The sequence below is a fragment of the Diadema antillarum genome, unplaced genomic scaffold, assembly GCF_040938485.1.
Source record: "Diadema antillarum isolate AM-2024a unplaced genomic scaffold, OU_Dant_1.0 scf00000197, whole genome shotgun sequence".
In the NCBI taxonomy this organism is placed as follows: Eukaryota; Metazoa; Echinodermata; class Echinoidea; order Diadematoida; family Diadematidae; genus Diadema; species Diadema antillarum.
The window spans coordinates 1478440-1495345 of NW_027271086.1; the positions used below are offsets into that span (position 1 = coordinate 1478440).

General features: G+C 42.9%; 1 protein-coding gene across 1 annotated transcript; it reads left to right on the forward strand.

Moving 5' to 3' along the window:
• Window positions 1-821: 821 nt before the first annotated feature.
• On the forward strand, window positions 822-15765 carry LOC139723712 (FRAS1-related extracellular matrix protein 1-like). Its single transcript, XM_071634933.1, has 10 exons — window positions 822-1058; window positions 1615-3836; window positions 4485-7058; window positions 7612-7964; window positions 9454-10385; window positions 11178-11327; window positions 11867-12047; window positions 12986-13070; window positions 13983-14068; window positions 15409-15765. Exons 1-10 carry the CDS (start codon window positions 822-824, stop codon window positions 15609-15611), a joined length of 7023 nt encoding a protein of 2340 aa, XP_071491034.1. The 3' UTR covers window positions 15612-15765.
• Window positions 15766-16906: the final 1141 nt, after the last annotated feature.

Consider the following 16906-nt stretch of genomic DNA (forward strand, 5'->3'; position numbering starts at 1 on the left):
TTGCCCGTTAGTTTGTGTGTGGTATTTTGTATACATACGACTGTATTCATTACCTTGTTATGCCCAGAGTACGAGTGTACAGTGTCCCCCTCTCAATATCTCACATGCTTTCAAGAACTGCAATGATTGTACTTCCTCTTTATACATCATGTAACTCTGACTGAATTGTTTCATGTTTTAAGGAAAAGAAGGAGAAGGAAAAAAATGAGAGACGTTTAATTTTGACTGTTAAAATCAATTAAATTCCTTGTCTTCACTGTTGGCTGCTGAAATATAAAATTGCTAAATCCCAACTACAATATGTTTCTAGAGTATGAAATTTTGATTTTGTCAAGCAAGTTTGTTATACAATGTGAAATATTCATTTCTAATACTCAGTTTGGATCTATGGTCCCATGTAGTATTGTACCTTTTAGATCGCTCTCAAAAGATACTGGGTATTTTCACAGTGCCCTCTTGTTGAATTCATTTTGGGATATTTTTGTTTCTATGCTGTATTCAATGAATTTCCAGTATCATCAATGTTACTCCCAAATACAAATATTAGAGCATCTCTTAAAGATTACCTGCATTGTAAATATTGATGCTTTAAGTCTTTAACTCATCTCTGATATAATACTTGCAAGTGTTTTGCTAACTGTTGAAACTATTGTAGAACTAACCAAGTCACTCTTTGTATGCATTAATGTCTCTAAGTTGTTAACCTTCCTATTGTAAATCTTTCAATTTACAGAAGTCCTGATGACATTACATTAATGTGAGATTAACTGGAACATCAACTTGAGTGGAACCCTTTCTCCAGGTCAGAGAGACTTGCCATCATGGCCAGGATAACAGACAGAGAACTGATCACCAGTCTGCTGCTCCTTGGCCACGTGGCTGCAGTGATTGGTCAGCTGGTGACCGTCAACCAGGGGCTGGAGGTTGCCATTGGTCGGCACGTCTACCTGAACCGCAGCGTGCTGGCCTTCGAGCCGGTGACAGAGGGCCAACAGTGCAAAGTCGAGGTGGCACTGAATGAGGCATATTTCCAGAGAGTTGGCATCCTTCAACCAGAGGTAAATCACTACCTCTTGTTTTTGAGCTGTGGACATTATTATTGACAGCAAATTAATGAGAGTTCAAGGTTGGGTGCAAGGTGATGTAAGTAAAGCCCATGATCCATTTAAATAGTCAATATATTTCACTTTCTTGGTCTAAATATTAACAATTTAAATTTCAGTTTGTGACAGGGAGAATAAGGCAACACTTGCAATGGGCGTTAATTGGGACTGACAGTTTTCGTCATTATATCAAAAAAATTTTATGTAACAGCAGGGAATTTTGCTCTTTTGACTTTGGTGATATTAAACAATTTTTAACCTAAATTATTGCTTCCTAAAGTGCTTAACCGTGTTTGTAGTGCTGGGAGCACCATGTATTTTACTTTATTAGGTGCATACTCAACTTTCAGGTTTTCCTTGACTTGGCTTTTTAGTTTTGCTTCACAACAGTTATATGAATATATTCAAATAGTATATATTAAAGTCATAATATTGCAACCCATCAGCCCTATGCCTTTCTTAGTAAGATAATATTCAGCAGTGTGATAATACATCTTATCTTTTCTTACAGGTGTTTGATTGTGATTACCCCCCTGAGACTGTTACCTACACACATTCGGGAATACCTCTGCTGGATCAGGATACCATCAAGTTAAGGGTGTACAAGTTCACAGAGACGGACACAGTTCACGAGACAGTGTATGTAACCGTAAACATTACCCAGGACCCCTACCATGTTGTGAGGCCAGTACAGGCTCTGCCCGTGGAACGCTTCTTTGGTACGTCTGATCTCATTGACCGGACGGTGGTTGACTTTGATTACGAGCGCTGGAGGAATGTCTCCTGCACTGTGCAGATCAACACGGTGACAAGTGGTTTCCCGAAGTATGGCGAGCTTACCAGGGGTTACGGGTCAGAGAAGGAGCAGGTGCAGGCACTGACCGCCGACTGCCACGAGTTCATGATGGGAATGGTGCGCTATGAGCATCTGGTTCCGCCGACGCCCAACATTGACTTCATCCCCATGACACTGATTATCAATGACCCCATGATGATTGATGGGATGTTCGAAGAGCGGTACTACCTCCCTGTTGACCTCCAAGAAGCCTTTCCAAATCAGAATCCTGTTGGGTCCATGATGAGCATGTATGTGATGGAGGCGGACCAGTTCATCCTAACCACCATCACCCCGTCGGTGATCTCTGGTAGTGATGATGAAACGGAGAACGAGGATCTCATCTTCTACATCAGCCAGCCCTTTGGCCCGGACGAGGGCTACATAGTCAACCTGGACGACCACACTCACCCGATAGAATCCTTTACCCAGTACGATCTGTCCAGACTCAACATCGCCTACAAACCTCCTACCGTCAGTTCACCAGAGAGGCGGGTGTTCACAGTGGAATTTACCGTCTATGATGCCTATTTTGCACCTAGCAACCCCATCAACTTGCTGGTGTCAGTGAGATCCACTGAGACAAATGCTCCCAGGGTGTCAGTGAACACAGGCCTCACCATGCTGGAAGGGCAGTCAAGGACAATCAGGCCAACCAATTTTCAGTTGGTTGACAATGACAACCTTATATTCGTCAGGGCAAAAGTGGTTGGCGGTCTTCGACATGGAAGGCTGTATGTCAATGGACGCCCAGCCATTATGTTTTCTGCTGCGAACATCAATGCAAATTCTGTTGTATATGAGCACGACGACAGTGACACACTCAGAGACAGCATTGAATTGAGAATCACAGATGGTAGGCACAGTATCAGGACGACTATTCCAATCAACATACTTCCCAAGGATGATAGTCCACCTTACCTGATCAACAACATTCAATTTGAACTCAAAGAAGGCAGGTCTGTCCGCATCCATCGAATGATGCTGATGGCCTCCGACTTGGATTCCAGCGATGATTACATTGTCTTCAGAATCACCCAACCGCCGCATGCCGGTGAGCTGCTGAAAAAATTCTCGGAGGATACGTACGGCTACCCGGTATCAGAATTCACACAACGAGACCTCTTCCGTGGACTTATCTACTACCACCACCTTGGCCAGGAGATCTTTGACGATTCCTTTGAGTTCATCCTGCTCGATAACCAAATCCCTCCCAATGAATCACCAACACAGGTGGTCATGATCAAGGTTGCTCCAGTTCATGACTTGCCACCCACCAGAGTTCCTGGCTCGTCGCAGTCTTTGGTTGTCAGGGAAACGGATATAGGGTACATCACCCGAGACCACCTCCACTTCACTGATGCAGAATCATCTGAGGAGCGACTGCGCTTCACCATCACCACTCCTCCGTACTCAGTGGAGAGCTTCAGCCTGACAAATGCCGGGAGAGTGTTCTCCACAGCGGGCATGGTCTCTCCATCCAAACACCCAAGTAACCAGGCCCTTAGATCCTTCACACAAGGCGAGATCAACCAACGTACCATCGCGTACATGCCCCCAATGAAAGAGATTGGGCCCAACTCCAGACGGATAGGGTTCGTCTTTTCCGTCACCGATCCCTATGGCAACATCGTCCTTGGGGAATTCTTCAACATCACCATCCTCCCTGTCAACAACCAAGAACCAGTCATCTACTTCAGTGACCTCCTCGTCAAGGAAGGTCGATCCTTGACCTTTGACACCATTCAGTTCTCTGTGTCGGACATGGACACCAACGCCGAGGAACTGGTGGTGAGCATCGTCCAGCTGCCTCTGCGTGGTCAAGTTTTCCTCGGGGGAGTGAACATGACTGTTGGAAACCACTTCACCATGGCTGACGTTGCAGCAGGTAGGGTCAGGTAAGGCCTGCAGTGTAAGGTCTAGCTTCTCCTCAAGTGCACTAAATACTTGACAAAATACTATGAACCAGCACTTCATATTGCAAACTTCATGATAGCACTATCAAACATTAAAAAAAAAAAAATTCTTATCTTAACTTTCATGAGTGTCTGTGTCAGGACCATTATAAGAGGAGATTGATACAAGAATGATATAGGAAAGAACCTCTTTTCATTTCTTACCTAAGAATTCACCAGGATAAATGTGTTTTGTCATACTTTGTGGCCACTCCAGCTGTAAAAATTTAGGGTGATGTACATGTAAGATGCATTGCTTGGCTGAATGCAATTGATTTACGCTGTACATGAGTTTTAGTGGAGAAAAAAGGAAATACACATGTATGCTATATCTTTGACATGATAGGTAGATGAAAAGGAAATACATATGTATGCTATATCTTTGACATGATAGGTAGATATATGATGTCTATTTAAAGTGAAAGCAGATCACAATAAGGAACTGTGTCTCTTCTTGGCCTCTTGCTTGGCAGTATTACAATTGATGTTAAATGAAGTAAAAATAAGGAAAATGTCTTCTCATTTAATCCTTCAATCTTGACCTGCTCATGTAAATGAATATCATATTTATATCTCTTTGATCACATTCAGTTATGTCAGTGATGGATCGGAAGCTACAGCTGACGAGTTTGTTATCAGTGTGTCTGATGGTGTTCACACAGTTACAGAGACAGTTCACCTGACAATTGTGCCTGTCAACGATGAAATACCGGCCCTGCTCACGGGCCTCGAATCCGAACTGACAATCCCAGAGGGAGGGAGTGTCACCATCGGAGCAGACATCCTCTCTGCCACAGACCCTGACACCAATGACATGCTGCTCCACTACATCGTGGTGATGCACCCCCTGAGGGGAGTCTTGCTGCGAGATGGCGTCATTGTGAATCGATTCTCACAGGGGGATGTGATCAGGGGGAAGATCCAGTACCAGCACACGGGTGGGGAGACTGGAATCAGAAACATCCAGGACGTGATCACACTGCTGGTGTCGGACAAAAGTGTGCCATCCAACCCCAATCTGCCGGTCAAAGATGTCATTATAAATATTACCCCAACTGATAACAAACCTCCGAGAATCGTTTTTGGCAACCCCTTTTTTGTAGATGAAGGAGGGAAGACAACTTTCACGCTTGATGTCCTTAGTGCAGTTGATCGTGATTCCACATCGGACCGGATCCGCTTTGTCATCACCCGCCAACCAGAATGGGGTTTTGTTGAGAATATTCTCCCTTCTCCAGGCTTTGAGAAAAGTAATGCTGGTAAACCCATCTCTTTCTTCACCTTCCAAGACATTGCTGATGGCAATGTTAACTATGTGCAGTCAAGGTTTGAAGGGCTGGAACCCAGCGGGGATTCCCTCATGTTGTATGTAACCGATGGGGAACACTCCTCACCCAATGTGACGTTCATGATCAACATCAATCCACAGAATGACGAGGCCCCAACCCTGTTTGTTCGTAACTTCACAGTTTATGAAGGCTCATTCTTCAAGATCAGGACAGACACCATTACCGCAAACGATCTGGACATCCCCATGGACATGTTGATGTTTTCGATCATTCGAGCTCCAGAGCATGGCATCATTATAAACAGGGTCCCCCCTCTTCCACAGTCTCCCAGGCCAGTCTTTGATTTCAATCTAAATCAGCTCTTAAACACCCTGTCCCTGGCCTACGTTCACGATGGTTCTGAGTCAACGAGCGATAAGTTTGTTGTGCGTGTTACAGACGGGAAACACTCCATTCGCAAAATGATTAATATTACTATCATCCCAGTCAACGATGAAGCTCCTGTAATCATAAAAAATGCTGGAATTAAGATAAGCATCAGGGAGAGTCGCCTCATCTCCCCTGTTATTCTGCGCAGTGAGGATGAGGACACGCCCGATGATCACCTCATCTACACTCTGAATTCCTTGCCTCGGAGAGGTACCCTTCAACGGAAAGTTAACGATGACACTTGGGAAGACATCACTGCTGTCCTCACAAACTTCACCCAGGAGGATCTCAATCAGAACCTGATCCGATACCTTCATTCCGCTGCCCTGGGCTCAAAGGGCATTGACCGTTTCCACTTCTCTGTTAGCGATGGCGTGCGTTCCACTGGCAAGCAGAATTTCAGGATTAGGATTGAAAACACAAAGCGAGAACCTCTCGTGATCACCAACAATGGACTTCAGCTAGAGGAAGGACAAGTTGTTGTCATTCCGCCCACGCTCCTCTCTGCCAATGACAACAGCGGAGAGCTTGCGGATATCGTTTTCCGTGTACTGTCATCTCCGACACAGGGCCACTTGGAAGACATAGCCCGTCCAAACATCCCCCTGACGTCCTTCACACAGATGGACGTTTTGGGTCGCAGGATCATTTACAGACATCTCAGGACAGATCGGGTGCAGAATGACCAGTTCACGTTCAGCATCACGAATGGTTACGAACTGCGCAATGACACCTTCCACATTGTGGTCATTCCAGTTGATGATCAACTGCCCATACTGATGGTCAACGAACCGCTGACCGTGGCCCAGAATGGCTTTCAGATCGTGTCACTCTCCCAGCTGCAGGCAATGGATCCAGACACTGACTCCTCCAGTATCTCATTCGTCATCACCCAGGCCCCTCAATTTGGCACCCTGCTCATCGGAGGTCTTCCAGTCGAGAGAAGTTTCACTCAGAGGGACATCGAAAACTATGATGTTTCCTACAGACATGATTTTGGGCAGGCAGAGAGAGATGAGTTCTTCTTCGTCGTCGACGATGGCACCAACACTGGATTTGTGGTCAATGGGGTGTCTCGCTACGAGCCAGTGTCCTTCCGAATCCAAGTCAACGTCGTTGACAGGGATCCTCCGGAAGTACTCATGAATGTTGGCCCGACCAAGATGCAGACAATTCTAGACCAGATGGGGTTCATCTTCTCAAACATGAACCTCCATGCAGTTGATGAATGCCCACCGGATGGTATCAGCTACTCCTTGACTAAAGACCCGATGTTTGGTCATCTAGAATATGTGGGCAGCAGGGAGCGGATAATGGGCCAGTTTTCGCAGAGCGACGTTGACAACAAGAGGGTCATGTATGTGATGAGGGAGAACGTGAAGGCAGCCAATGACAGCTTCATCTTTGACGTGTGGGATTGCCATGGAAACAGCTTGAGGAATCAAAGGTAAGATAGGAATAATGTGTGTATTATTAAACAAGTAGCTGAGACATTAGGCCTCTTATCAAATTGTGCGTATAGGAGTAGTGATTTGGGGCAAGATTTGTACTAGATTTTACTACTCTTTTTATCTTTTTATCAAACCAATGTTCAAGCTTCTGGACAACCCCCCCCCCCCTGAACTTTTTGGATTTTATGCTGATTACTTTATTCAGTTAATATTTTTTGAATGGTGGATAAGCAAAAGACCTTGTTCAGGCTCCTTCTCTTCATTGTGCATATAATGCTGCCACATGGTCTATTGCACCTGAAATGTGGTTAGATAGGTTACGATAATTTCATTGAAAGACAGTTGAAATGAATGTGACTGAGTAAATTTTGTCCAAAAATCATAAAGGCATATAAGGTCTTCTTTGGAATGAGTGCAAATCCTCTGATTGTCTTACCAGGAAGGCAAGAGCTTGTTTAGCACTGATAGATTAAACTAGTCCTATGTAATTACAAACCCCTTTTCTGTCTTGTTGAATTGCATATTATTATGTGTATGTCTGTCTCTCAGGTTTTCTATGCACTGGGCGGTGGTCATGTTTTCTCGTCCCCAGTACATGGTGTGTGAGACGGACGGCACTCTCCCCATCCATGTCATCCGCGTCGGGAATCAGCTCCTCTCCTCCTTCGTCACCGTGGAGGTGGAGGACATGACGGCCCGTGCCGGCCAGGACTACATCCCCAGCCGCGCCCGCCTGCTCCAGATGGATCCGACCATCTCCACGGCGACGTGGAACGTGCAGCTGCTGCCCGACGAGCTTGAGGAGACGCGGGAGCGGTTCAGAGTGACGCTGGTGGATCCGGTCAACGCCGTTCTCGGACAGTACAGCCGAGTGACTGTGGTTATCAAGGATGCCAAAAATGGTAAGGCTGGTAATTGGCATATCTGTTTCGTGCCATCAACTTAGTTGGTTTTTATATACAGTATAATATGTTGAACACTATGAAAATGAATATTAGAATCAGGACATGGATGGAAACCTTGACTTTTTAACTTTATACCACTCTTTCAAACAAACAACGAAGCATGCATGCGTGAGTGAAACGATACAGTAAAATGTAATTCGATGATAACTATTGCTAAAGTGGTGAAACCTATAAGCAGGCACTACATGCATGGTGACCTTATATGAGTAACCTTGTGCAGTTATAGACCCAAAGTACCTCTGATTATTGTCTGTACTGAACAGTGCAGAAAAAGATCATAACCAAAGTTCATATCTTAATAGACCATGTGAACATTACACACCGAGAAATGCACACACGTACACAGTTATTCAGTGACATCCAAGTGTATTTTTGTGCTATGATTCATGGAGCTTGTAGGAATTTAGCTCACAACATTCAAGCGCAGACGGCTTGAGGAGAATTCCTTCATGATTTAGGAGAATTCCTTCCTGATGTTTGCCAAATCTCTCTTTTCCTTTGTGACTTTCCTGTCTTACTCTGAGATCCAGCTGCTCAGCGTGGCTCTCCTTTCTTTCTTGCCCTCTGTATTCCTTTGATTTAAAGGGATGGTACAGTATTGGTGGAGATGAGATTGGGCTTTTAACTTTTTGCGAGATACCAAGAAAACACTTATGATATAGTACAGAGCATACCATTTTAAGAGGAATTCAAAGTTTATTTGATGAAAATTGGGTTTGGAATGACGGAAACATCCAATAACAAAGTAAAACAAAGCGATTGTAATAAAGTGTGGGTCCCACACTTTATTAGAATCGCTCTTTTTTTGGATATCTCAGCCATTTCAAAACCAATTTTCATAAAATAAACGTTGAATTCCTCATAGAATTACATGCTCTTTCATTTTTCATAAGAGGTTTCTCATTACTTCACCAAAAATGTTAGAAACCTGAAATTAGGTCTCAACCAAAACTGTATGATCCCTTTAACCCTCCCTATGCCAATGAGTCAAATGTGTACAAATTTCTCCCACAAACCTATGGACAGGATGTAATGTGGGACAAAGAGGGTTAATTGCATTTCCATTGTAAAGCTTCTGAGCAATGCTGAGTGCATTTGTCTACAGTTCATATTTTCTCTTCCATTAGTAGAACACACGATGACCATTAGACTGAAGAATTCTTGAAAGATTTGTTATAAAGCCTTTAGATACTCAGCTGAGAATTGTGCATATGTATTTTGATTTGAGCAGTCAGTCGTTGTTGTCAAACAGGTGCAGACAGTGCTTGTATGAAAACTACGACATGTACTGATTGTTGGATAGAACCTTGAAGTCACTTCCCCCTCCCCCAACTTGGTTCAATTCTTCATGCTCTTTGTTGCAAGAAAGATCTTCAAGATAGAAAAAAGTGTGTTTTTGAATTCCTCTTATTTTCCACTTGACCAGGTGTATGCAAGGGCACGTCCATACCAAACACCCGAGAAGAAACACCTGGCTGTTGTGTTGATCAACCAGACATGGCTGGAGGTCACCATGTTCCTATGCCAGACTTCCCCCCATCTCAACCTGGTGGCTCAGCTCCTGGTGCTGGAACATCCATCAACCCAGGGCCACTCGACCCCCTGAATCCCGGACCAGGACCGGTAGACCCCCAAAATCCAGGTCCGGGCAATCCATTCGTTCCGGGCGTGTTCGACCCCAACTTTGACGCGGACGGCTTGATCGGGGGTGATCCTGCGGTCAACGATGGCCCGCCCATCCACATTGAGGGTCTTCCAGTGGTTGAGCACCAGTCCTTTGACCCCTACGCTGCAGAAACCTGGTATCAGTATCCCTATGGTGTGGGCTACGATGGCACTGATGGCACCCAGCAGGGTGGGCGTGGTCCGTATCCCGGCAACCCAGGGGATCCCTATGTCTCGCAGGGTGTCATGGTAGACCCTCTCCCGGGACAGACCTGCTGCGAAGATACAGTTTTGGCATCTATACCAGGCCAAACGTGCTGTGAGCAGCTTCTCATACCCCTGGATGAAGACGGACTGCCAGTTCTTGATGCGAACCCAAATCAGCCGTTGCAAAATCCCGACCCGGCCCAGTACGACAGCTCCAATCCCTTCGGCTTCCAGCAAGGGAATCCATATCCCCCTGGAAGGCCAGCCTCGGCAAGCAATCCTCAACAACCAGTGCCAGACACTCCCTTCGGCCAGGTCTACGTCCCCAGGAACCCGGGGAGCTCTCCGTCTCAGGCAGGGGAAGACTCCAACCCCGATGGGCATGTTGGCACCGAGGATGTAAGGCTTTACCACGCTACGGTGGGGGGTGTTGTACCTGTCGTCGTCAGTCGGCCAGGAGAAGTGGATGAGAATCGACCACCCCAGGTTTATTTGAAATCTTGAGTTATTGAAGTTCAGCATTTTCTTTCCCTTGATCATGTTGTATGAAAGTATATAAAATGAAAAAAGTATGAACAATATTCACCAAACTTCAGGACAAATTTTATGCATGCAGGAGAGATGTCTTCCTTGTTTCCATAAACCTCAACTTTGATGGTTTAAGTGATATCCTACAAAAAGGACAGTAAAGATTTACGTTAAGTAGGGCAAGAAAAAAATATGAAATTCATGAAATCTTTTCAATTTTAAATGTTTTCATGAATAGCAAGTTCTCCAGATCCCACCACACAAAGTTTTCACTCCACATTTCCTTTTGTATTGAATGAATTCCAAAAAGTGATCACTTGGTCACATCCTCTACAGCAACTTGTTTGCTATGAATGAGCAATGATTGTTTGTAGTCCTTGAAAAGGGGAGTTATAGTTGCTGAATTAATGCTCCTCTATGATATATTGTATTCTCTGTGATGCAATGTAATTTGAGAGTTGTGAGGCAAGACATATCATGCAGTAATATGCATATTGCAATGTAATCAAACACTTTACATATGATGCTATTGGATGTCATAACTTTAACAAAAAAGTTGTATTTTCGTGAATGTTTTACTATTCTGCTTGTTGAAGTTTTTATCTACTCTTCAAAGTCTGGAACATGCAGTGATATTTCATTTTAAGCAGATTTCTGCAGCAAATATTCCAAAGTGAGCATTGACAGCTGAAAACTATTTGATTGTTTTTACTGATGGTAACAGACAGAGAATTATTCTGTGTTCTGTAGACAGATGTGGCCAACGTCTTCGTGCCCAGTGTGGTGAGAGGTGTCCAGCGACAGAATGGGCCGCCCTCAGGAGGTGGTTCATCAGGACGAGACCCTCTGAGGCAGATTCCTCTGGGTCAGGGAAACACTCAAGGTGGTCCTAGACAACAGGTACGCTGCTCTGTTGTTTGTTTGTTTGATGTTGTTGGGTTTTTTTTTGAGAGAAGTTGTGCAACTGTTTGTGTTTTCATTTTGTGAATTAGAATAATTCTCACTGTTGTCAAGTCTATGCATACAATTGTATGTGCAGTCATCATTTCAATTTGTGACAGGATAAGATTTTTCAGCTCCACATTGATTGTTACTCCTTTCCTAGATGATCACAGTCATTTAATTAAATTGCTCCCTTTTGAAATGAGTCAGAAAGCTGCCTCTGCACGTGGCAAAAGAAAGGCCATGGAGGCTTGTGAAGCAACCAAAATTCACATTTTGATTATAGCGGTGACAGAGATGAGATAGAACAAAGCAGTTATGAAAACAATGAATGCCTGAGATGGTCATTTCTTTTCATACCCTCAAAACATTTAACAATCCTCATAATGAAGGATGGATGACAGCAATGTTTGTATTGTCACTGCTTCATGTACATATATACCTGGGATCACTCTTCATTGCTATCACTCTTCCCAACCATCTCAACCCACCGCCAGGCCCCGCCCATAGCCTCCTCCCTGGTACCCTTCCCCTGCACCCCATCCAACGTGGGGGAGATTCGGCAGGACACCCACAACGGCCTCATCATCAAGTGCGACGGCAGCAACTGGGTGCCCTTTGACCTGGCAGAGCTCATTCGCGGGGCCTCGGTGTACGACGACGGACAATGTGAACGAGGTGGGCACAAGAAGTTGGTCATTTGATTTGGAGATCCACATCTACCAAAGTCTGAAATAACAATTCCAAACTTCCAAGTTCCATTCATTCAAATATATGAAAGTACATAAATCTTTGAAATTGAAATTGATTAGACAGCAAAATCGTATCGTAAGGCTCTCATAAAAGCAATAACATGTCCATGGGGACTATTTGTAACAGATTTGCTTAATTTGCTTGATCATTAGATGCATGTCAAAGCATTGAAGTTTAATGAGTATTTAAAAAATGGTGACAATAAATGTTTATTATTATTATAACCAGTATGAAATGTTTGTTTGGGAGCATACATGCATCTACCATACATTTGTACATCCACTTGTCCACCAACCTGAAGCAAATAAAACTCACTGTCCAGCAAGTAATATGAATAGATACTTGCTCGTTCAAAGTTTGGGTGCATTATCCAAATATGTTTTTGGGCAGTCATGAGAAATGTGTTGTATAATGCGCTGCTGGCAGGCAAAATTACAAGTGCACACATGCACGTTTATGTAAACACAAATATGTACATATTAAAGAGGTATATCAATGGGAGAGTTAAATATATACAGCATGTAAGTATACCCAGTAAACAGACAAATTGACAGTTCAGTTGATAACAAGATACAAAGACAGTTGTATCAGTAGAAAGGTGTATAAAGATATATGAATGGAGAGATATGGAGATATATGGATAGATAAGTAGATTGATGAATAGATAGAATGATAGATGGATGGAAAGACAGATAGACAAAGAGATAAGAGAGAGATATGTAGCAGTATGTTGTATTTACTGTGACCAAGTGTCATGCAGTGAGTATTGGCAGACTTATTGTACACTGTAATGTGTCCATTCATGTTCAACCTGCTCGCTTCGTCTGTGTACGTGACCTTCCACCGTGTCGTGCCGGCTTCAGGATGGAGCTACCACAACAGCCGCTGCTTCCTGATCTCCAGACAGCCGCAGACGTGGAACGAAGCCCAGAGAATCTGCAGAGAGAGGTTCGCAGGAAAAAAAAAAATGATTTGCCGGCATATCCTCCCATTCCTACGTTTACAGGAAAAAAACGCATGCAAATGGTTGAAGGGCGAAGTGTGTCATCGGAAGGCATTCAATATATGAACCTAGCTGGCACTCATTTAGTACCAGAAGTGTGCAAATTCTGTAGTGCTCTGATGTATGCACGTGATATGTTTATATATGTTTTATGTGTGTGTTTGTATATACAGCACAACACAATACAAATTTGTTTCGGTAATTGATGACCTGTTAGGGGTACATTGTCAGTAACATCGCAAAGCATTTGAAAGAAAATTCCACAACAACAAAAAAGGTGAATAACGCCAGAACAATGTCATGAAAAAAAAAGATAGGAAAAGAAAAAAAAAAGACCACTTTCCTTTGAAAAGGAAAGCCTGTCATATGGTCAGTTCATTTGATAAGTGTTCATCCCCCCCCCCCCAAAAAAAAAAAAAATAGATGGGCCGTAGACATGATTTCATACATTTGCATGAAAGGGTATAGGCTCCCTAGTAATTGGTCTTTGATGCAATTCTGTAAAAGCAAGAAATGTTCGTGGGATATTTTTGTGAATTTCCACTGGCATTCAATACGTATAGTGTGGGCAAGAGCTTTTGCGTGCATAATAGTTTTGCGAATCTTGGCTCTTGGGCGACTTGGGGAATTTAAATTTCACCCAAAATATCATGATTTACAGTACTGTCTTGATGTGAGTTGATATGATTCACACACATTCCACAAAGGAATGATCAAGATAGTAGACAGCTGTTTGAGATCGTAGACAGCTGTGTGAGATGAGCTTTAACGGGGTGACACATCAAGTATCCGGAAGATGGGTCTCGTGGAATCTGTCAGTACTTACCTTTGGCCTTTCACCCGTGACCCTTTGACAGGTACAATAGCAACCTTGCCAGCATCCTATCCAAGAGAGAACTGAAGTGGCTGGGTGATTTGCTGAATGGGGAAGTGGCGTGGATCGGTGAGTCATCGATTTGATAGTGAAAGTCTGCTTCAAAGGCAAAGCCATACATTTTTTTTTTGTATTCAACCATTCATGCTACAGAAATGACACCAAATTAGAACGTTCTCCCCCTTGCGTCACCCAAGCGAAATAAAATGGGTTTATGCTGCCCAATTTAGCACTCTGTCAAAGATGGAAAAAGTCATTTTAGTGTCTTGTGACCTGAAAGTATTGAAGTTCATCCCATATCAGTGATATATTCTTGTTTGTATGTTTAGATGAAAGGTGATGTTATTTCCTTTTTATACTTCTTTTCATCTCTTTTGTATGATGATTTTTTTTATTTCTTTTTTTTTGTCTTCCTCATAATGTGTGTATGTATTTCAATTCTTTGCCAGTTTAAAGGAACTGTACAGTTCTGGTTGAGGTGAGGATTTAGCTTTTAACGTTTTGCGAGATATTCAGAAAGCACTCTATGAGATATCAAAGAGCATGCAATATTAAGGGGTATCAAAAGTTTATTTAATGAAAATTGGTTTCGAAATGGCTGAGATATCCAAAAACAAGGTGAAACAAAGAGATCCTAATAAAAGGCGTGGCCTGTCACCTTTTATCATTATCACTTTTTTGATATCTCAGCCATTTGAAAACCAATTTTCATCAAATAAACGTTGAATCCTTCTTAAAATTACATGCTCTTTCATATTTCACAAGAGGATTCTCATTATCTCACTTAGGAATGTTATAAACCTGAATCCCCACCTCAACCAGTACTGTTCAGTCCCTTTAAGTTTATACAGTCAATCATGTAGGCTTTTATAGCATAGGAAGAGAGATTAACTTTCAGTGTAAGTGGACTGGAGTCATTCAAACAGAACAAAAATTCCTTGTTGATGGCCTAGAGGTCTTAAAACTCAGTTACTGTTTGTTTGTTGTTAGTTTTTGGGCAGCACCCTAGCAGTAGAATCTATGTGTTTGGTTGTAAACAAGACTTGAAAGTTCATAGTTACAATGAATTCTTGCATCAAGTTGTTTTTATTGCAACTGACTGACAAATTGCCCTTTGTCGATGCCCTTCATTGCTACATGTGATAAGGATTATAACCAGCACTGGCTATCTGGCTTAAGCTGGGTGGTCTAGTGGATACAACACCTGTCCAGTAATCAGGAGATTATTGGTTCAAATTAAACCCAAGTATGTATGCCCCATGATTTTTATCATGGCTACTACTAAGACACTGAAAAGTTGGTGCTTATTTACATCAATGAATGGCAATTTGCCTGTCAGTTGCAAAAAAGACTCAGCGGATCTCTTGTGAATACGTAAGCATGAAATCCAATTTTACTCCGCGTTTCAGGTCTGAACGACAAGCAGACGGAAGAGACGTGGGAGTGGGTGTCTGGAGACCCCATCACCTTCACCCGCTGGTCCCAGTCCTCCCGCATCTCCAACCACGCCAGCCGCTACGACTGCACCTACATGACGGCCCGGCTGCGCTGGATGGACCGAGACTGCGATGCGACCACCAGGAGCTTTGTCTGCATGAAGAACGCCATGTAGGACGGCCGATCAGTACCTCATGAATACCAGCATTTTTCCACCCTTCTATTCGCTTAAAGGGATCGTATAGTTTTGGTTGAGACCTAATTTCAGGTTTCTAACATTTTTTGGGTGAGATAATGAGAAACCTCCTATGAAATATGAAAGAGCATGTAATTCCGTGAGGAATTCAACGTTTATTTGATGAAAATTGGTTTTGAAATGGCTGAGATATCCAAAACAGAACGATTCTTATAAAGTGTGGGGCCCACCTTTTATTACAATCGCTTTGTTTTACCTTGTTTTTGGATGTCTCAGTCATTCCAAACCCAATTTTCATCAAATAAACTTTGAATTCCTCTTAAAATGGTATGCTCTGTACTATTTCATAAGTGTTTTCTTGGTATCTCGCAAAAAGTTAAAAGCCCAATTCTCATCTCCACCAATACTGTACCTTCCCTTTAACTCTGTCGCTACCATGGACAGCCTCTGTATACATAAAGTCAGTGGGGTCTTTGAGATGGTGGCGGGGAGAGGGTTAGACTGATGGTGGGGGAAGATTGTCCTACCTTTCCAGTAACCATTTTTGGGCCTCACAAGAGTGCCTACTTTGGGGCTTCTTTGAAATCTAAACTGACTATATAATAGCTGGTGGGAGAGGTGTACATGCATGTACATAGCGGTTGATACATTATCACTGTGTCTACTGTATGTCTGTCTGTGTTATGTTAGCAGCGTTTGAGTTCATGTGGGCAGCTCAAGGGCTGGGAATAATTTATAAAATGTCCCATTCAGGAAAGCCACATTTCAAAACAGGATGTGTTTCTGCTCTCCCACGGTCTTTGTGGTAATATGGATTGAAGGCTAATGGGAACTAATTGAATGTATATCATGAAGAATAATATAAACATTCACGATAGTTTTTTTAATGGATTTATTTTTTTTCCAATTCATTTTGGGCCATATGTCTGTTTTCTAATTTGAACATGTCAACTTATTAGACATGTATGTACCTTCATGTTTTCCTCTTCCTTACGGGGGCCTTTGTGCCAGTGAAATATTTGAGATGTACTGTATCGTCTGTTTGGTACAAATTATGAAGTGATGATGGAATGATGAGACCATGTGATGTGAACAGTGCATTATTGTCATTGTTTTTCCTTATTTTTTTCTCATTCTACATAAAAACAGTGAGTTCGAAGGCATTCTTACAATAATGTAAGTGAAGTGGAGTCAAAAGAAGCCTGAGCTTTCAATCCTAACAGAATCTTCATCAGAGGTAAAATGACAAAACATACCGGTACAGGGTAAGCAGA